This window comes from Salvelinus fontinalis, unplaced genomic scaffold, assembly GCF_029448725.1.
Source record: "Salvelinus fontinalis isolate EN_2023a unplaced genomic scaffold, ASM2944872v1 scaffold_0113, whole genome shotgun sequence".
NCBI classification, from domain to species: domain Eukaryota; kingdom Metazoa; phylum Chordata; class Actinopteri; order Salmoniformes; family Salmonidae; genus Salvelinus; species Salvelinus fontinalis.
In genome coordinates, this window is record NW_026600322.1 from 363945 (window position 1) to 385000 (window position 21056).

A 21056-nucleotide genomic window follows, 5' to 3' on the forward strand; every position below is an offset into this window, starting at 1 on the left:
AACAGTTTAGGGGTTAAGAGCCTGGTGAACAGTTTAGGGTTTAAGAGCCTGGTGAACAGTTTAGGGGTTAAGAGTCTGGTGAGCAGTTTAGGGGTTAAGAGCCTGGTGAACAGTTTAGGGTTTAAGAGCCTGGTGAACAGTTTAGGGGTTAAGAGTCTGGTGAGGAGTCTAGGGGTTAAGAGTCTGGTGAGCAGTTTAGGGGTTAAGAGTCTGGTGAGCAGTTTAGGGGTAAAGAGTCTGGTGAACAGTTTAGGGGTTAAGAGTCTGGTGAACAGTTTAGGGGTTAAGAGCCTGGTGAACAGTTTAGGGTTTAAGAGCCTGGTGAACAGTTTAGGGGTTAAGAGTCTGGTGAGGAGTCTAGGGGTTAAGAGTCTGGTGAGCAGTTTAGGGGTTAAGAGTCTGGTGAGCAGTTTAGGGGTTAAGAGTCTGGGGAGCAGTTTAGGGGTTAAGAGTCTGGTGAACAGTTTAGGGGTTAAGAGTCTGGTGATCAGTTTAGGGGTTAAGAGTCTGGTGAGCAGTTTAGGGGTTAAGAGTCTGGTGAGCAGTTTAGGGGTTAAGAGTCTGGTGAGCAGTTTAGGGGTTAAGAGTCTGGTGAACAGTTTAGGGGTTAAGAGTCTGGTGAGGAGTTTAGGGGTTAAGAGTCTGGTGAGCAGTTTAGGGGTTAAGAGTCTGGTGAGCAGTTTAGGGGTTAAGAGTCTGGTGAGCAGTTTAAGGGTTAAGAGTCTGGTGAACAGTTTAGGGGTTAAGAGTCTGGTGAGCAGTTTAGGGGTTAAGAGTCTGGTGAACAGTTTAGGGGTTAAGAGTCTGGTGAGGAGTTTAGGGGTTAAGAGTCTGGTGAGCAGTTTAGGGGTTAAGAGTCTGGTGAGCAGTTTAGGGGTTAAGAGTCTGGTGAACAGTTTAGGGGTTAAGAGTCTGGTGAGGAGTTTAGGGGTTAAGAGTCTGGTGAGCAGTTTAGGGGTTAAGAGTCTGGTGAGCAGTTTAGGGGTTAAGAGTCTGGTGAGCAGTTTAAGGGTTAAGAGTCTGGTGAACTGTTTAGGGGTTAAGAGTCTGGTGAACAGTCTAGGGGTTAAGAGTCTAGTGAGGAGTTTAGGGGTTAAGAGTCTGGTGAGCAGTTTAGGGGTTAAGAGTCTGGTGAGCAGTTTAGGGGTTAAGAGTCTGGTGAGCAGTTTAGGGGTTAAGAGTCTGGTGAGCATTTTAGGGGTTAAGAGTCTGGTGAGCAGTTTAGGGGTTAAGAGTCTGGTGAACAGTTTAGGGGTTAAGAGTCTGGTGAACAGTTTAGGGGTTAAGAGTCTGGTGAGCAGTTTAGGGGTTAAGAGTCTGGTGAGCAGTTTAGGGATAAGAGTCTGGTGAACAGTTTAGGGGTTAAGAGTCTGGTGAGCAGTTTAGGGGTTAAGAGTCTGGTGAGCAGTTTAGGGGTTAAGAGTCTGGTGAACAGTTTAGGGGTTAAGAGTCTGGTGAGCAGTTTAGGGGTTAAGAGTCTGGTGAACAGTCTAGGGGTTAAGAGTCTGGTGAGCAGTTTAGGGGTTAAGAGTCTGGTGAGCAGTTTAGGGGTTAAGAGTCTGGTGAGCAGTTTAGGGGTTAAGAGTCTGGTGAGCAGTTTAGGGGTTAAGAGTCTGGTGAGCAGTTTAGGGGTTAAGAGTCTGGTGAACAGTCTAGGGGTTAAGAGTCTGGTGAGCAGTTTAGGGGTTAAGAGTCTGGTGAGCAGTTTAGGGGTTAAGAGTCTGGTGAGCAGTTTAGGGGTTAAGAGTCTGGTGAGCAGTTTAGGGGTTAAGAGTCTGGTGAGCAGTTTAGGGGTTAAGAGTCTGGTGAGCAGTTTAGGGGTTAAGAGTCTGGGGAGTAGTTTAGGGGTTAAGAGTCTGGTGAGCAGTTTAGGGGTTAAGAGTCTGGTAAACAGTTTAGGGGTTAAGAGTCTGGTGAGCAGTTTAGGGGTTAAGAGTCTGGGGAGCAGTTTAGGGGTTAAGAGTCTGGTGAGCAGTTTAGGGGTTAAGAGTCTGGTGAACAGTTTAGGGGTTAATAGTCTGGTGAACAGTTTAGGGGTTAAGAGTCTGGTGAGCAGTTTAGGGGTTAAGAGTCTGGTGAGCAGTTTAGGGGTTAAGAGTCTGGGGAGCAGTTTAGGGGTTAAGAGTCTGGGGAGCAGTTTAGGGGTTAAGAGTCTGGTGAGCAGTTTAGGGGTTAAGAGTCTGGTGAACAGTTTAGGGGTTAATAGTCTGGTGAACAGTTTAGGGAATAATAGTCTGGTGAACAGTTTAGGGGTTAAGAGTCTGGGGAGCAGTTTAGGGGTTAAGAGTCTGGTGAACAGTTTAGGGATTAAGAGTCTGGTGAGCAGTTTAGGGGTTAAGAGTCTAGTGAGGAGTTTAGGGGTTAAGAGTCTGGTGAGCAGTTTAGGGGTTAAGAGTCTGGTGAGCAGTTTAGGGGTTAAGAGTCTGGGGAGCAGTTTAGGGGTTAAGAGTCTGGGGAGCAGTTTAGGGGTTAAGAGTCTGGTGAGCAGTTTAGGGGTTAAGAGTCTGGTGAACAGTTTAGGGGTTAATAGTCTGGTGAACAGTTTAGGGGTTAAGAGTCTGGGGAGCAGTTTAGGGGTTAAGAGTGGTGAGCAGTTTAGGGGTTAAGAGTCTGGTGAGCAGTTTAGGGGTTAAGAGTCTGGTGAGCAGTTTAGGGGTTAAGAGTCTGGTGAGCAGTTTAGGGGTTAAGAGTCTGGTGAGCAGTTTAGGGGTTAAGAGTCTGGTGAGCAGTTTAGGGGTTAAGAGTCTGGGGAGCAGTTTAGGGATTAAGAGTCTGGTGAACAGTTTAGGGATTAAGAGTCTGGTGAGCAGTTTAGGGGTTAAGAGTCTGGTGAGCAGTTTAGGGGTTAAGAGTCTGGGGAGCAGTTTAGGGGTTAAGAGTCTGGTGAACAGTTTAGGGGTTAAGAGTCTGGTGAACAGTTTAGGGGTTAAGAGTCTGGTGAGCAGTTTAGGGGTTAAGAGTCTGGTGAGCAGTTTAGGGGTTAAGAGTCTGGTGAGCAGTTTAGGGGTTAAGAGTCTGGGGAGTAGTTTAGGGGTTAAGAGTCTGGTGAGCAGTTTAGGGGTTAAGAGTCTGGTGAGGAGTTTAGGGGTTAAGAGTCTGGGGAGTAGTTTAGGGGTTAAGAGTCTGGTGAACAGTTTAGGGGTTAAGAGTCTGGGGAGCAGTTTAGGGATTAAGAGTCTGGTGAACAGTTTAGGGATTAAGAGTCTGGTGAGCAGTTTAGGGGTTAAGAGTCTGGTGAGCAGTTTAGGGGTTAAGAGTCTGGGGAGCAGTTTAGGGGTTAAGAGTCTGGTGAACAGTTTAGGGGTTAAGAGTCTGGGGAGCAGTTTAGGGATTAAGAGTCTGGTGAACAGTTTAGGGATTAAGAGTCTGGTGAGCAGTTTAGGGGTTAAGAGTCTGGTGAGCAGTTTAGGGGTTAAGAGTCTGGGGAGCAGTTTAGGGGTTAAGAGTCTGGTGAACAGTTTAGGGGTTAAGAGTCTGGTGAGCAGTTTAGGGGTTAAGAGTCTGGTGAACAGTTTAGGGGTTAAGAGTCTGGGGAGCAGTTTAGGGATTAAGAGTCTGGTGAACAGTTTAGGGATTAAGAGTCTGGTGAGCAGTTTAGGGGTTAAGAGTCTGGTGAGCAGTTTAGGGGTTAAGAGTCTGGGGAGCAGTTTAGGGGTTAAGAGTCTGGTGAACAGTTTAGGGGTTAAGAGTCTGGGGAGCAGTTTAGGGGTTAAGAGTCTGGTGAACAGTTTAGGGGTTAAGAGTCTGGGGAGTAGTTTAGGGGTTAAGAGTCTGGTGAACAGTTTAGGGGTTAAGAGTCTGGGGAGCAGTTTAGGGATTAAGAGTCTGGTGAACAGTTTAGGGATTAAGAGTCTGGTGAGCAGTTTAGGGGTTAAGAGTCTGGTGAGCAGTTTAGGGGTTAAGAGTCTGGGGAGCAGTTTAGGGGTTAAGAGTCTGGTGAACAGTTTAGGGGTTAAGAGTCTGGTGAGCAGTTTAGGGGTTAAGAGTCTGGTGAACAGTTTAGGGGTTAAGAGTCTGGTGAGCAGTTTAGGGATTAAGAGTCTGGTGAACAGTTTAGGGATTAAGAGTCTGGGGAGCAGTTTAGGGGTTAAGAGTCTGGTGAGCAGTTTAGGGGTTAAGAGTCTGGTGAGCAGTTTAGGGGTTAAGAGTCTGGTGAGCAGTTTAGGGGTTAAGAGTCTGGTGAACAGTTTAGGGGTTAAGAGTCTGGTGAGCAGTTTAGGGGTTAAGAGTCTGGTGAACAGTCTAGGGGTTAAGAGTCTGGTGAGCAGTTTAGGGGTTAAGAGTCTGGTGAGCAGTTTAGGGGTTAAGAGTCTGGTGAGCAGTTTAGGGGTTAAGAGTCTGGTGAGCAGTTTAGGGGTTAAGAGTCTGGTGAGCAGTTTAGGGGTTAAGAGTCTGGTGAACAGTCTAGGGGTTAAGAGTCTGGTGAGCAGTTTAGGGGTTAAGAGTCTGGTGAGCAGTTTAGGGGTTAAGAGTCTGGTGAGCAGTTTAGGGGTTAAGAGTCTGGTGAGCAGTTTAGGGGTTAAGAGTCTGGTGAGCAGTTTAGGGGTTAAGAGTCTGGTGAGCAGTTTAGGGGTTAAGAGTCTGGGGAGTAGTTTAGGGGTTAAGAGTCTGGTGAGCAGTTTAGGGGTTAAGAGTCTGGTAAACAGTTTAGGGGTTAAGAGTCTGGTGAGCAGTTTAGGTGTTAAAAGTCTGGTGAACAGTTTAGGGGTTAAGAGTCTGGTGAACAGTTTAGGTGTTAAGAGTCTGGTGAACAGTCTAGGGGTTAAGAGTCTGGTGAACAGTTTAGGGGTTAAGAGTCTGGTGAACAGTTTAGGGTTTAAGAGTCTGGTGAACAGTTTAGGGTTTAAGAGTCTGGTGAGCAGTTTAGGGGTTAAGAGCCTGGTGAACAGTTTAGGGTTTAAGAGTCTGGTGAGCAGTTTAGGGCTTAAGAGTCTGGTGAACAGTTTAGGGGTTAAGAGTCTGGTGAACAGTTTAGGGTTTAAGAGTCTGGTGAACAGTTTAGGGTTTAAGAGTCTGGTGAACAGTTTAGGGTTTAAGAGTCTGGTGAGCAGTTTAGGGGTTAAGAGCCTGGTGAGCAGTTTAGGGGTTAAGAGCCTGGTGAACAGTTTAGGGGTTAAGAGTCTGGTGAACAGTTTAGGGGTTAAGAGTCTGGTGAACAGTTTAGGGGTTAAGAGTCTGGTGAACAGTTTAGGGGTTAAGAGTCTGGTGAACAGTTTAGGGGTTAAGAGTCTGGTGAGCAGTTTAGGGGTTAAGAGCCTGGTGAACAGTTTAGGGTTTAAGAGCCTGGTGAACAGTTTAGGGGTTAAGAGTCTGGTGAGGAGTCTAGGGGTTAAGAGTCTGGTGAGCAGTTTAGGGGTTAAGAGTCTGGTGAGCAGTTTAGGGGTAAAGAGTCTGGTGAACAGTTTAGGGGTTAAGAGTCTGGTGAACAGTTTAGGGGTTAAGAGCCTGGTGAACAGTTTAGGGTTTAAGAGCCTGGTGAACAGTTTAGGGGTTAAGAGTCTGGTGAGCAGTTTAGGGGTTAAGAGCCTGGTGAACAGTTTAGGGTTTAAGAGCCTGGTGAACAGTTTAGGGGTTAAGAGTCTGGTGAGGAGTCTAGGGGTTAAGAGTCTGGTGAGCAGTTTAGGGGTTAAGAGTCTGGTGAGCAGTTTAGGGGTAAAGAGTCTGGTGAACAGTTTAGGGGTTAAGAGTCTGGTGAACAGTTTAGGGGTTAAGAGCCTGGTGAACAGTTTAGGGTTTAAGAGCCTGGTGAACAGTTTAGGGGTTAAGAGTCTGGTGAGGAGTCTAGGGGTTAAGAGTCTGGTGAGCAGTTTAGGGGTTAAGAGTCTGGTGAGCAGTTTAGGGGTTAAGAGTCTGGGGAGCAGTTTAGGGGTTAAGAGTCTGGTGAACAGTTTAGGGGTTAAGAGTCTGGTGATCAGTTTAGGGGTTAAGAGTCTGGTGAGCAGTTTAGGGGTTAAGAGTCTGGTGAGCAGTTTAGGGGTTAAGAGTCTGGTGAGCAGTTTAGGGGTTAAGAGTCTGGTGAACAGTTTAGGGGTTAAGAGTCTGGTGAACAGTTTAGGGGTTAAGAGTCTGGTGAGGAGTCTAGGGGTTAAGAGTCTGGTGAGCAGTTTAGGGGTTAAGAGTCTGGTGAGCAGTTTAGGGGTTAAGAGTCTGGGGAGCAGTTTAGGGGTTAAGAGTCTGGTGAACAGTTTAGGGGTTAAGAGTCTGGTGATCAGTTTAGGGGTTAAGAGTCTGGTGAGCAGTTTAGGGGTTAAGAGTCTGGTGAGCAGTTTAGGGGTTAAGAGTCTGGTGAGCAGTTTAGGGGTTAAGAGTCTGGTGAACAGTTTAGGGGTTAAGAGTCTGGTGAGGAGTTTAGGGGTTAAGAGTCTGGTGAGCAGTTTAGGGGTTAAGAGTCTGGTGAGCAGTTTAGGGGTTAAGAGTCTGGTGAGCAGTTTAGGGGTTAAGAGTCTGGTGAGCAGTTTAAGGGTTAAGAGTCTGGTGAGCAGTTTAGGGGTTAAGAGTCTGGTGAGCAGTTTAGGGGTTAAGAGTCTGGTGAGCAGTTTAGGGGTTAAGAGTCTGGTGAGCATTTTAGGGGTTAAGAGTCTGGTGAGCAGTTTAGGGGTTAAGAGTCTGGTGAACAGTTTAGGGGTTAAGAGTCTGGTGAACAGTTTAGGGGTTAAGAGTCTGGTGAGCAGTTTAGGGGTTAAGAGTCTGGTGAGCAGTTTAGGGGTTAAGAGTCTGGTGAACAGTTTAGGGGTTAAGAGTCTGGTGAGCAGTTTAGGGGTTAAGAGTCTGGTGAGCAGTTTAGGGGTTAAGAGTCTGGTGAACAGTTTAGGGGTTAAGAGTCTGGTGAGCAGTTTAGGGGTTAAGAGTCTGGTGAACAGTCTAGGGGTTAAGAGTCTGGTGAGCAGTTTAGGGGTTAAGAGTCTGGTGAGCAGTTTAGGGGTTAAGAGTCTGGTGAGCAGTTTAGGGGTTAAGAGTCTGGTGAGCAGTTTAGGGGTTAAGAGTCTGGTGAGCAGTTTAGGGGTTAAGAGTCTGGTGAACAGTCTAGGGGTTAAGAGTCTGGTGAGCAGTTTAGGGGTTAAGAGTCTGGTGAGCAGTTTAGGGGTTAAGAGTCTGGTGAGCAGTTTAGGGGTTAAGAGTCTGGTGAGCAGTTTAGGGGTTAAGAGTCTGGTGAGCAGTTTAGGGGTTAAGAGTCTGGTGAGCAGTTTAGGGGTTAAGAGTCTGGGGAGTAGTTTAGGGGTTAAGAGTCTGGTGAGCAGTTTAGGGGTTAAGAGTCTGGTAAACAGTTTAGGGGTTAAGAGTCTGGTGAGCAGTTTAGGTGTTAAAAGTCTGGTGAACAGTTTAGGGGTTAAGAGTCTGGTGAACAGTTTAGGTGTTAAGAGTCTGGTGAACAGTCTAGGGGTTAAGAGTCTGGTGAACAGTTTAGGGGTTAAGAGTCTGGTGAACAGTTTAGGGTTTAAGAGTCTGGTGAACAGTTTAGGGTTTAAGAGTCTGGTGAGCAGTTTAGGGGTTAAGAGCCTGGTGAACAGTTTAGGGTTTAAGAGTCTGGTGAGCAGTTTAGGGCTTAAGAGTCTGGTGAACAGTTTAGGGGTTAAGAGTCTGGTGAACAGTTTAGGGTTTAAGAGTCTGGTGAACAGTTTAGGGTTTAAGAGTCTGGTGAACAGTTTAGGGTTTAAGAGTCTGGTGAGCAGTTTAGGGGTTAAGAGCCTGGTGAGCAGTTTAGGGGTTAAGAGCCTGGTGAACAGTTTAGGGGTTAAGAGCCTGGTGAACAGTTTAGGGGTTAAGAGTCTGGTGAACAGTTTAGGGGTTAAGAGTCTGGTGAACAGTTTAGGGGTTAAGAGTCTGGTGAACAGTTTAGGGGTTAAGAGTCTGGTGAACAGTTTAGGGGTTAAGAGTCTGGTGAGCAGTTTAGGGGTTAAGAGCCTGGTGAACAGTTTAGGGTTTAAGAGCCTGGTGAACAGTTTAGGGGTTAAGAGTCTGGTGAGGAGTCTAGGGGTTAAGAGTCTGGTGAGCAGTTTAGGGGTTAAGAGTCTGGTGAGCAGTTTAGGGGTAAAGAGTCTGGTGAACAGTTTAGGGGTTAAGAGTCTGGTGAACAGTTTAGGGGTTAAGAGCCTGGTGAACAGTTTAGGGTTTAAGAGCCTGGTGAACAGTTTAGGGGTTAAGAGTCTGGTGAGCAGTTTAGGGGTTAAGAGCCTGGTGAACAGTTTAGGGTTTAAGAGCCTGGTGAACAGTTTAGGGGTTAAGAGTCTGGTGAGGAGTCTAGGGGTTAAGAGTCTGGTGAGCAGTTTAGGGGTTAAGAGTCTGGTGAGCAGTTTAGGGGTAAAGAGTCTGGTGAACAGTTTAGGGGTTAAGAGTCTGGTGAACAGTTTAGGGGTTAAGAGCCTGGTGAACAGTTTAGGGTTTAAGAGCCTGGTGAACAGTTTAGGGGTTAAGAGTCTGGTGAGGAGTCTAGGGGTTAAGAGTCTGGTGAGCAGTTTAGGGGTTAAGAGTCTGGTGAGCAGTTTAGGGGTTAAGAGTCTGGGGAGCAGTTTAGGGGTTAAGAGTCTGGTGAACAGTTTAGGGGTTAAGAGTCTGGTGATCAGTTTAGGGGTTAAGAGTCTGGTGAGCAGTTTAGGGGTTAAGAGTCTGGTGAGCAGTTTAGGGGTTAAGAGTCTGGTGAGCAGTTTAGGGGTTAAGAGTCTGGTGAACAGTTTAGGGGTTAAGAGTCTGGTGAGGAGTTTAGGGGTTAAGAGTCTGGTGAGCAGTTTAGGGGTTAAGAGTCTGGTGAGCAGTTTAGGGGTTAAGAGTCTGGTGAGCAGTTTAAGGGTTAAGAGTCTGGTGAACAGTTTAGGGGTTAAGAGTCTGGTGAGCAGTTTAGGGGTTAAGAGTCTGGTGAACAGTTTAGGGGTTAAGAGTCTGGTGAGGAGTTTAGGGGTTAAGAGTCTGGTGAGCAGTTTAGGGGTTAAGAGTCTGGTGAGCAGTTTAGGGGTTAAGAGTCTGGTGAACAGTTTAGGGGTTAAGAGTCTGGTGAGGAGTTTAGGGGTTAAGAGTCTGGTGAGCAGTTTAGGGGTTAAGAGTCTGGTGAGCAGTTTAGGGGTTAAGAGTCTGGTGAGCAGTTTAAGGGTTAAGAGTCTGGTGAACTGTTTAGGGGTTAAGAGTCTGGTGAACAGTCTAGGGGTTAAGAGTCTAGTGAGGAGTTTAGGGGTTAAGAGTCTGGTGAGCAGTTTAGGGGTTAAGAGTCTGGTGAGCAGTTTAGGGGTTAAGAGTCTGGTGAGCAGTTTAGGGGTTAAGAGTCTGGTGAGCATTTTAGGGGTTAAGAGTCTGGTGAGCAGTTTAGGGGTTAAGAGTCTGGTGAACAGTTTAGGGGTTAAGAGTCTGGTGAACAGTTTAGGGGTTAAGAGTCTGGTGAGCAGTTTAGGGGTTAAGAGTCTGGTGAGCAGTTTAGGGGTTAAGAGTCTGGTGAACAGTTTAGGGGTTAAGAGTCTGGTGAGCAGTTTAGGGGTTAAGAGTCTGGTGAGCAGTCTAGGGGTTAAGAGTCTAGTGAGGAGTTTAGGGGTTAAGAGTCTGGTGAGCAGTTTAGGGGTTAAGAGTCTGGTGAGCAGTTTAGGGGTTAAGAGTCTGGTGAGCATTTTAGGGGTTAAGAGTCTGGTGAGCAGTTTAGGGGTTAAGAGTCTGGTGAACAGTTTAGGGGTTAAGAGTCTGGTGAACAGTTTAGGGGTTAAGAGTCTGGTGAGCAGTTTAGGGGTTAAGAGTCTGGTGAGCAGTTTAGGGGTTAAGAGTCTGGTGAACAGTTTAGGGGTTAAGAGTCTGGTGAGCAGTTTAGGGGTTAAGAGTCTGGTGAGCAGTCTAGGGGTTAAGAGTCTAGTGAGGAGTTTAGGGGTTAAGAGTCTGGTGAGCAGTTTAGGGGTTAAGAGTCTGGTGAGCAGTTTAGGGGTTAAGAGTCTGGTGAGCAGTTTAGGGGTTAAGAATCTAGTGAGGAGTTTAGGGGTTAAGAGTCTGGTGAGCAGTTTAGGGGTTAAGAGTCTGGTGAACAGTTTAGGGGTTAAGAGTCTGGTGAGCAGTTTAGGGGTTAAGAGTCTGGTGAGCAGTTTAGGGGTTAAGAGTCTGGTGAACAGTTTAGGGGTTAAGAGTCTAGTGAGGAGTTTAGGGGTTAAGAGTCTGGTGAACAGTTTAGGGGTTAAGAATCTAGTGAGCAGTTTAGGGGTTAAGAGTCTGGTGAGCAGTTTAGGGGTTAAGAGTCTGGTGAACAGTTTAGGGGTTAAGAGTCTAGTGAGGAGTTTAGGGGTTAAGAGTCTGGTGAACAGTTTAGGGGTTAAGAGTCTGGTGAGCAGTTTAGGGGTTAAGAGTCTGGTGAGCAGTTTAGGGGTTAAGAGTCTGGTGAACAGTTTAGGGGTTAAGAGTCTAGTGAGGAGTTTAGGGGTTAAGAGTCTGGTGAACAGTTTAGGGGTTAAGAATCTAGTGAGCAGTTTAGGGGTTAAGAGTCTGGTGAGCAGTTTAGGGGTTAAGAGTCTGGTGAGCAGTTTAGGGGTTAAGAGTCTAGTGAGGAGTTTAGGGGTTAAGAGTCTGGTGAGCAGTTTAGGGGTTAAGAGTCTGGTGAGCAGTTTAGGGGTTAAGAGTCTGGTGAACAGTTTAGGGGTTAAGAGTCTGGTGAGCAGTTTAGGGGTTAAGAGTCTGGTGAGCAGTTTAGGGGTTAAGAGTCTGGTGAGCAGTTTAGGGGTTAAGAGTCTGGTGAGCAGTTTAGGGGTTAAGAGTCTGGTGAGCAGTTTAGGGGTTAAGAGTCTGGTGAACAGTTTAGGGGTTAAGAGTCTGGTGAGCAGTTTAGGGGTTAAGAGTCTGGTGAGCAGTTTAGGGGTTAAGAGTCTGGTGAACAGTTTAGGGGTTAAGAGTCTGGTGAGCAGTTTAGGGGTTAAGAGTCTGGTGAACAGTTTAGGGGTTAAGAGCCTGGTGAGCAGTTTAGGGGTTAAGAGTCTGGTGAGCAGTATAGGGGTTAAGAGTCTGGTGAACAGTTTAGGGGTTAATAGTCTGGTGAGCAGTTTAGGGGTTAAGAGTCTGGTGAGCAGTTTAGGGGTTAAGAGTCTGGTGAGCAGTTTAGGGGTTAAGAGTCTGGTGAGCAGTTTAGGGGTTAAGAGTCTGGTGAACAGTTTAGGGGTTAAGAGTCTGGTGAGCAGTCTAGGGGTTAAGAGTCTAGTGAGGAGTTTAGGGGTTAAGAGTCTGGTGAGCAGTTTAGGGGTTAAGAGTCTGGTGAGCAGTTTAGGGGTTAAGAGTCTGGTGAGCAGTTTAGGGGTTAAGAGCCTGGTGAGCAGTTTAGGGGTTAAGAATCTAGTGAGCAGTTTAGGGGTTAAGAGTCTGGTGAGCAGTTTAGGGGTTAAGAGTCTGGTGAGCAGTTTAGGGGTTAAGAGTCTGGTGAGCAGTTTAGGGGTTAAGAGTCTGGTGAGCAGTTTAGGGGTTTAGAGTCTGGTGAGCAGTTTAGGGGTTAAGAGTCTGGTGAGCAGTTTAGGGGTTAAGAGTCTGGTGAGCAGTTTAGGGGTTAAGAGTCTGGTGAGCAGTTTAGGGGTTAAGAGTCTGGTGAGCAGTTTAGGGGTTAAGAGTCTGGTGAACAGTTTAGGGGTTAAGAGTCTGGTGAGCAGTTTAGGGGATAAGAGTCTGGGGAGTAGTTTAGGGGATAAGAGTCTGGGGAGTAGTTTAGGGGTTAAGAGTCTGGTGAGGAGTTTAGGGGTTAGGAGTCTGGTGAGCAGTTTAGGGGTTAAGAGTCTGGTGAGCAGTTTAGGGGTTAAGAGTCTGGTGAACAGTTTAAGGGTTAAGAGTCTGGTGAGCAGTTTAGGGGTTAAGAGTCTGGTGAACAGTTTAAGGGTTAAGAGTCTGGTGAGCAGTTTAGGGGTTAAGAGTCTGGTGAACAGTTTAGGGGTTAAGAGTCTGGTGAGCAGTTTAGGGGTTAAGAGTCTGGTGAGCAGTTTAGGGGTTAAGAGTCTGGTGAGCAGTTTAGGGGTTAAGAGTCTGGTGAGCAGTTTAGGGGTTAAGAGTCTGGTGAGCAGTTTAGGGGTTAAGAGTCTGGTGAACAGTTTAGGGGTTAAGAGTCTGGTGAACAGTTTAGGGGTTAAGAGCCTGGTGAACAGTTTAGGGGTTAAGAGTCTGGTGAGCAGTTTAGGGGTTAAGAGTCTGGTGAGCAGTTTAGGGGTTAAGAGTCTGGTGAGCAGTTTAGGGGTTAAGAGTCTGGTGAGCAGTTTAGGGGTTAAGAGTCTGGTGAGCAGTTTAGGGGTTAAGAGTCTGGTGAGCAGTTTAGGGGTTAAGAGTCTGGTGAGCAGTTTAGGGGTTAAGAGTCTGGTGAACAGTTTAGGGGTTAAGAGTCTGGTGAGCAGTTTAGGGGTTAAGAGTCTGGGGAGCAGTTTAGGGGTTAAGAGTCTGGGGAGCAGTTTAGGGGTTAAGAGTCTGGTGAGCAGTTTAGGGGTTAAGAGTCTGGTGAGCAGTTTAGGGGTTAATAGTCTGGTGAACAGTTTAGGGGTTAAGAGTCTGGGGAGCAGTTTAGGGGTTAAGAGTCTGGTGAGCAGTTTAGGGGTTAAGAGTCTGGTGAGCAGTTTAGGGGTTAAGAGTCTGGTGAGCAGTTTAGGGGTTAAGAGTCTGGTGAGCAGTTTAGGGGTTAAGAGTCTGGTGAGCAGTTTAGGGGTTAAGAGTCTGGTGAACAGTTTAGGGGTTAAGAGTCTGGTGAGCAGTTTAGGGGTTAAGAGTCTGGGGAGCAGTTTAGGGGTTAAGAGTCTGGGGAGCAGTTTAGGGGTTAAGAGTCTGGTGAGCAGTTTAGGGGTTAAGAGTCTGGGGAGCAGTTTAGGGGTTAAGAGTCTGGTGAGCAGTTTAGGGGTTAAGAGTCTGGGGAGCAGTTTAGGGGTTAAGAGTCTGGTGAACAGTTTAGGGGTTAAGAGTCTGGTGAGCAGTTTAGGGGTTAAGAGTCTGGTGAACAGTTTAGGGGTTAATAGTCTGGTGAACAGTTTAGGGGTTAAGAGTCTGGTGAGGAGTTTAGGGGTTAAGAGTCTGGTGAGCAGTTTAGGGGTTAAGAGTCTGGTGAACAGTTTAGGGGTTAAGAGTCTGGTGAGCAGTTTAGGGGTTAAGAGTCTGGTGAACAGTTTAGGGGTTAAGAGTCTGGTGAGCAGTTTAGGGGTTAAGAGTCTGGTGAGCAGTTTAGGGGTTAAGAGTCTGGTGAACAGTTTAGGGGTTAAGATTCTGCTGAGCAGTTTAGGGGTTAAGAGTCTGGTGAGCAGTTTAGGGGTTAAGAGTCTGGTGAACAGTTTAGGGGTTAAGAGTCTGGTGAGCAGTTTAGGGGTTAAGAGGCTGGTGAACAGTTTAGGGGTTAAGAGGCTGGTGAGCAGTTTAGGGGTTAAGAGTCTGGTGAACAGTTTAGGGGTTAAGAGTCTGGTGAGCAGTTTAGGGGTTAAGAGTCTGGTGAGCAGTTTAGGGGTTAAGAGCCTGGTGAGCAGTTTAGGGGTTAAGAGCCTGGTGAGGAGTCTAGGGGTTAAGAGCCTGGTGAGCAGTCTAGGGGTTAAGAGCCTGGTGAGGAGTTTAGGGGTTAAGAGCCTGGTGAGCAGTTTAGGGGTTAAGAGCCTGGTGAGCAGTCTAGGGGTTAAGATCCTGGTGAGCAGTCTAGGGGTTAAGAGCCTGGTGAGCAGTTTAGGGGTTAAGAGTCTGGTGAGCAGTTTAGGGGTTAAGAGTCTGGTGAGCAGTTTAGGGGTTAAGAGTCTGGTGAACAGTTTAGGGGTTAAGAGTCTGGTGAGCAGTTTAGGGGTTAAGAGTCTGGTGAGCAGTTTAGGGGTTAAGAGTCTGGTGAACAGTTTAGGGGTTAAGAGTCTGGTGAGCAGTTTAGGGGTTAAGAGTCTGGTGAGCAGTTTAGGGGTTAAGAGTCTGGTGAACAGTTTAGGGGTTAAGAGTCTGGTGAACAGTTTAGGGGTTAAGAGCCTGGTGAGCAGTTTAGGGGTTAAGAGTCTGGTGAACAGTTTAGGGGTTAAGAGTCTGGTGAACAGTTTAGGGGTTAAGAGTCTGGTGAGGAGTTTAGGGGTTAAGAGTCTGGTGAGCAGTTTAGGGGTTAAGAGTCTGGTGAGCAGTTTAGGGGTTAAGAGTCTGGTGAACAGTTTAGGGGTTAAGAGTCTGGTGAACAGTTTAGGGGTTAAGAGTCTGGTGAGCAGTTTAGGGGTTAAGAGTCTGGTGAACAGTTTAGGGGTTAAGAGTCTGGTGAACAGTTTAGGGGTTAAGAGTCTGGTGAACAGTTTAGGGGTTAAGAGTCTGGTGAGCAGTTTAGGGGTTAAGAGTCTGGTGAGCAGTTTAGGGGTTAAGAGTCTGGTGAACAGTTTAGGGGTTAAGAGTCTGGTGAGCAGTCTAGAGGTTAAGAGCTCAAGTGAACAACAACAGTTGATGGTATCTAGGATACTAGAGGAGCAGGAGGCGGGGGCAGGAGGTGGGAGGAAGAGAAGGAGGAGACGAGGAAGAGGAGGAGAAACAGGGGAAGAGGAGGAGGAGGAGAACACAAGGCAGGAAGAGGAGGAGGTGGGAGGAAGAGAAGGAGGAGACGGGGAAGAGGAGGAGAAAAGTGGAAGAGGAGGAGGAGAAGAACAAAAGGCAGGAAGAGGACGGTGGGGATTAAGTCATGGCTTTTTAAAAATGAATCTTTTCTCGATCCCAGGCATCCTCTCTTCTCAAAAGTCATTGGAGAAGAAAGTTAGAGGGGAGGGACCTTGGATCTTCTCCTCCAATATGATTGGATGCAAGGAAAGAACATTTAGATAGCGCCATGGTTTTAATTCAGTCCATTCAGGAAGTGCATGCCAATTGTTTTCTATTAGGATTTTTCATAATTCAAGAAGAATTCACACTCACATATGCACACTACAGCCAGACACTTGGTGACCACAATGGGAGGAGTGCATCCTGCGTAGAACGGCGTGGAGGTGTACTCTGCGAAGCTTAGGGCGATGATGGCGAAGGCGGATGGCTGAAGAACCATGATTGTGCTCCATGAGTAGAGGTAGGCCATCACTGACCCATAGGCCTCCATCAGGTACACGTATTCCCCTCCAGACTTCGTGATCATGGTGCCCAGCTCCGCGTAGCACAGCGCCCCTGCAAGCAGACAGGCAGGCTCAGAGACAGACAGTTAGTTGACACTAGACAACCAGGTGAGTTCTTAACTAATCAATTAAGACATAGACAACCAAGTGAGTTTCTAACGAATCAATTAAAACCTAGACAACCAGGTGAGTTCCTAACTAATCAATTAAGACCTAGACAACCATGTGAGTTCCTAACTAGTAAATTAAGACCTAGACAACCAGGTGAGTTCCTAACTAGTAAATTAAGACCTAGACAACCAGGTGAGTTCCTAACTAATCAATTAAGACCTAGACAACCAGGTGAGTTCCTAACTAATCAATTAAGACCTATACAACCAGGTGAGTTCTTAACTAGTCAATTAATACCTAGACAACCAGGTGAGTTCCTAACTAGTCAATTAATACCTAGACAACCAGGTGAGTTCCTAACTAGTCAATTAATACCTAGACAACCAGGTGAGTTCCTAAATAGTCAATTAATATCTAGACAACCAGATGAGTTCCTAACTAGTCAATTAATATCTAGACAACCAGGTGAGTTCCTAACTAGTCAATTAAGACCTAGAAAACCAGGTGAGTTCCGAACTAATCAATTAAGACCTAGACAACCAGGTGAGTTCCTAACTAGTCAATTAAGATCTAGACAACCAGGTGAGTTCCTAACTAGTCAATTAAGACCTAGAAAACCAGGTGAGTTCCGAACTAATCAATTAAGACCTAGACATCCAGATGTTGTCGTGGAAATATTCTGTCAATAATATTTCCCAAATACCAGAGCCTGCGAGTTCAATTAGACTTTATTACAAAGTAATATAAGCCGAGCTGGTTAATGAAGCAACTCCCTCTCCAGCCTTGGCAACACTTTTTATACAGGTTTCATCCTTACATCACACACATAGTAACTCCTCTTTATGGTAATGGTTTATCCCCTCTGGCATTTAGCCACCCTTATCTTTTTGCCTTGCACTAATTTTAGTTTAGTTTCACATTAGGGCATAGAAACATTAGACCATAGCAATGGTACAAAAATAAACAGACATGTCCACTCCCCAGACAGGTGCATGTCTAATGGTGCGTAATGACCTAGACACACATATAGAGTCCACTTACTTTACTCTGATGTCACACATGTACAGGAACATTTCCAATAATGTGTGCTTCACTAATCAATACCTAGACAACCAGAGTTCCTAACTAATCAATTAGGACCTAGACAACCAGGGGAGTTCCTAACTAATCAACGAACACCTAGACAACCAGGTGAGTTCCTAACTAATCAATCAAGACCTAGACAACCAGGTGAGTTCCTAACTAATCAATTAAAACCTAGACAACCAGGTGAGTTCCTAACTAATCAATTAAGACCTAGACAACCAGGTGAGTTCCTAACTAATCAATTAAGACCTAGACAACCAGGTGAGTTCCTAACTAATCAATTAAGACCTAGATAACCAGGCGAGGGGAGTTCCTAACTAATCAATTAAGACCTAGATAACCAGGTGAGGGTAGTTCCTAACTAATCAATTAAGACCTCGACAACCAGGTGAGGTGAGTTCCTAACTAATCAATTAAGACCTAGACAACCAGGTGAGTTCCTAACTAATCAATTAAGACCTAGATAACCAGGTGAGGGTAGTTCCTAACTAATCAATTAAGACCTCGACAACCAGGTGAGGTGAGTTCCTAACTAATCAATTAAGACCTAGACAACCAGGTGAGTTCCTAACTAATCAATTAAGACCTAGACAACTAAGGGAGTTCCTAACTAATCAATTAAGACCTAGACAACAAGGTGAGGGTAGTTCCTAACTAATCAATTAAGACCTCGACAACCAGGTGAGGTGAGTTCCTAACTAATCAATTAAGACCTAGACAACCAGGTGAGTTCCTAACTAATCAATTAAGACCTAGACAACCAGGTGAGTTCCTAACTAATCAATTAAGACCTAGATAACCAGGCGAGGGGAGTTCCTAACTAATCAATTAAGACCTAGATAACCAGGTGAGGGGCGTTCCTAACTAATCAATTAAGACCTAGACAACTAAGGGAGTTCCTAACTAATCAATTAAGACCTAGACAACAAGGTGAGGGTAGTTCCTAACTAATCAATTAAGACCTCGACAACCAGGTGAGGGGAGTTCCTAACTAATCAATTAAGACCTCGACAACCAGGTGAGGGGAGTTCGTAACTAATCAACTAAGAGTCAACCAGGTGAGGGGAGTTCCTAATTAATCAATTAAGACCTCGACAACCAGGTGAGGGGAGTTCCTAACTAATCAAATAAGACCTAGACAACCAGGTGAGTTCCTAACTAATCAATTAAGACCTAGAAAACCAGGTGAGGGGAGTTCCTAACTAATCAATTAAGACCTCGAAAACCAGGTGAGGGGCGTTCCTAACTAATCAAATAAGACCTAGACAACCAGGTGAGTTCCTAACTAATCAATTAAGACCTAGACAACCAGGTGAGGGGAGTTCCTAACTAATCAATTAAGACCTCGACAACCAGGTAAGGAAGTTCCTAAGTAGTTGATGACCTTAATTGATCAATCAAGTGCATCGAAAGAGTGAAAACCTGTAGACACTGTGCCCTGGGATTTGAGTATAACAGCCCTGCACTAGTGACAGACGTTAACCAGTAGCTGGTCAGAGCCCTGCACTAGTGACAGACGTTAACCAGTAGCTGGTCAGAAATTTGTTTCTGGCTGCTGAGATTAGCTGACCCAGACTGGGAGAGGAATTCCCTCCAAGCCTCTTAATAAATCAGCAGGGTTCATGTTGGGAGAGGCATTCCCTCCTAGACTCTTAATAAATCAGCAGGGTTCATGTTAGGAGAGGAATTCCCTCCTAGACTCTTAATAAATCAGCAGGGTTCATGTTGGGAGAGGAATTCCCTACTAGACTCTTAATAAATCAGCAGGGTTCATATTGGGAGAGGAATTCCCTCCTAGTATCTTAATAACTCAGCAGGGTTCATGTTGGGAGAGGCATTCCCTCCTAGACTCGTAATAAATCAGGAGGGTTCATGTTAGGAGAGGAATTCCCTCCTAGACTCTTAATAAATAAGCAGGGTTCATGTTGGGAGAGGAATTCCCTCCAAGACTTAATAAATCAGCAGGGTTCATGTTAGGAGAGGAATTCCCTCCTAGACTCTTAATAAATGAGCAGGGTTCATGTTGGGAGAAGAATTCCCTCCTAGACTCTTAATAAATCAGCAGGGTTCATGTTGGGAGAGGAATTCCCTCATAGACTCTTAATAAATCAGCAGGATTCATGTTGGGAGAGGAATTCCCTCCTAGACTCTTAATAAATCAGGAGGGTTCATGTTAGGAGAGGAATTCCCTCCTAGACTCTTAATAAATAAGCAGGGTTCATGTTGGGAGAGGAATTCCCTCCAAGACTTAATAAATCAGCAGGGTTCATGTTAGGAGAGGAATTCCCTCCTAGACTCTTAATAAATGAGCAGGGTTCATGTTGGGAGAGGAATTCCCTCCTAGACTCTTAATAAATGAGCAGGGTTCATGTTGGGAGAAGAATTCCCTCCTAGACTCTTAATAAATCAGCAGGGTTCATGTTGGGAGAGGAATTCCCTCATAGACTCTTAATAAATCAGCAGGATTCATGTTGGGAGAGGAATTCCCTCCTAGACTCTTAATAAATCAGGAGGGTTCATGTTAGGAGAGGAATTCCCTCCTAGACTCTTAATAAATAAGCAGGGTTCATGTTGGGAGAGGAATTCCCTCCAAGACTTAATAAATCAGCAGGGTTCATGTTAGGAGAGGAATTCCCTCCTAGACTCTTAATAAATGAGCAGGGTTCATGTTGGGAGAGGAATTCCCTCCTAGACTCTTAATAAATCAGCAGGGTTCATGTTGGGAGAGGAATTCCCTCATAGACTCTTAATAAATCAGCAGGATTCATGTTGGGAGAGGAATTCCCTCCTAGACTCTTAATAAATCAGGAGGGTTCATGTTAGGAGAGGAATTCCCTCCTAGACTCTTAATAAATGAGCAGGGTTCATGTCGAGAGAGGAATTCCCTCCTAGACTCTTAACTCAGCAGGGTTCATGTTGGGAGAGCAATTCCCTCCTAGACTCTTAATAACTCAGCAGGGTTCATGTTGGGAGAGCAATTCCCTCCTAGACTCTTAATACATCAGCGGGGTTCATGTTAGGTGCACTATGTCCATGTCCCTGTTTACTGGTGTGGGGGGATTGAACACACCGACACAATCCTTCTCACAGTCAGCATGCCTCCCAAATGGAACCCTATTCCCTATATAGTGTACTACTTTAGACCAGAGCCCTATGGCACCCTATTCCCTATATAGTCCACTACTTTAGACCAGAGCCCTATGACACCCTATTCCCTATATAGTGCACTACTTTAGACCAGAGCCCTATGGCACCCTATTCCCTATATAGTGCACTACTTTAGACCAGAGCCCTATGACACCCTATTCCCTTTATAGTGCACTACTTTAGACCAGAGCCCTATGACACCCTATTCCCTTTATAGTGCACTACTTTAGACCAGAGCCCTATGGAACCCTATTCCCTTTATAGTGCACTACTTTAGACCAGAGCCCTATGGAACCCTATTCCCTATATAGTGCACTACTTTAGACCAGAACCCTATGGGGTAGTAGGACCAGGCCCATAGGATTAGGATGCCATCTGGGATGAAGCTCCAGTCCTTCTCACACAGAGTCCTTCTCACAAAGAGCCCTTCTCACAAAGAGCCCTTCTCACACCGAGCCCTTCTCACACGGGGCCCTTCTCACACCGAGCCCTTCTCACACAGAGCCCATCTCACACAGAGCCCATCTCACACAGAGCCCTTCTCACATAGAGCCCTTCTCACACAGAGCCCTTCTCACACCGAGCCCTTCTCACACCGAGCCCTTCTCACACCGAGCCCTTCTCACACGGGGCCCTTCTCAAACAGAGCCCTTCTCACACAGAGCCCTTCTCACACAGAGCCCTTCTCACACAGAGCCCTTCTCACACAGAGCCCTTCTCACACAGAGCCCTTCTCACACCGGGCCCTTCTCACACCGAGCCCTTCTCACACGGAGCCCTTCTCACACGGAGCCCTTCTCACACGGAGCCCTTCTCACACGGAGCCCTTCTCACACGGAGCCCTTCTCACACGGGGCCCTTCTCACACGGAGCCCTTCTCACACTGAGCCCTTCTCACACTGAGCCCTTCTCACACCGAGTCCTTCTCACACAGAGCCCTTCTCACACAGAGCCCTTCTCACACAGAGCCCTTCTCACACAGAGTCCTTCTCACACAGAGCCCTTCTCACACAGAGCCCTTCTCACACAGAGCCCTTCTCACACAGAGCCCTTCTCACACAGAGCCCTTCTCACACAGAGCCCTTCTCACACCGGGCCCTTCTCACACCGAGCCCTTCTCACACGGAGCCCTTCTCACACCGAGCCCTTCTCACACGGAGCCCTTCTCACACGGAGCCCTTCTCACACGGAGCCCTTCTCACACGGAGCCCTTCTCACACGGAGCCCTTCTCACACGGAGCCCTTCTCACACGGAGCCCTTCTCACACCGAGCCCTTCTCACACCGAGCCCTTCTCACACAGAGCCCTTCTCACACAGAGCCCTTCTCACACAGAGCCCTTCTCACACCGGGCCCTTCTCACACCGAGCCCTTCTCACACGGAGCCCTTCTCACACGGAGCCCTTCTCACACGGAGCCCTTCTCACACGGAGCCCTTCTCACACAGAGCCCTTCTCACACCGAGCCCTTCTCACACAGAGCCCTTCTCACACCGAGCCCTTCTCACACCGAGCCCTTCTCACACGGAGCCCTTCTCACACGGAGCCCTTCTCACACGGAGCCCTTCTCACACGGAGCCCTTCTCACACGGAGCCCTTCTCACACGGAGCCCTTCTCACACGGAGTCCTTCTCACACGGAGAGCCCTTCTCACACGGAGCCCTTCTCACACCGAGTCCTTCTCACACCGAGCCCTTCTCACACGGAGCCCT

General features: G+C 46.8%; 1 protein-coding gene across 1 annotated transcript in view; it reads right to left on the reverse strand.

The window, feature by feature from the left end:
* The window catches only part of LOC129843326 (b(0,+)-type amino acid transporter 1-like), a 41513-nt gene that overhangs the window by 15492 nt on the left and 4965 nt on the right, over positions 1-21056 (reverse strand). The window contains exon 3 of the mRNA XM_055911955.1: positions 14812-15054. Within this exon, the coding sequence (XP_055767930.1) occupies positions 14812-15054 (243 nt within the window). The remainder of the gene's footprint in view (positions 1-14811; positions 15055-21056) is intronic.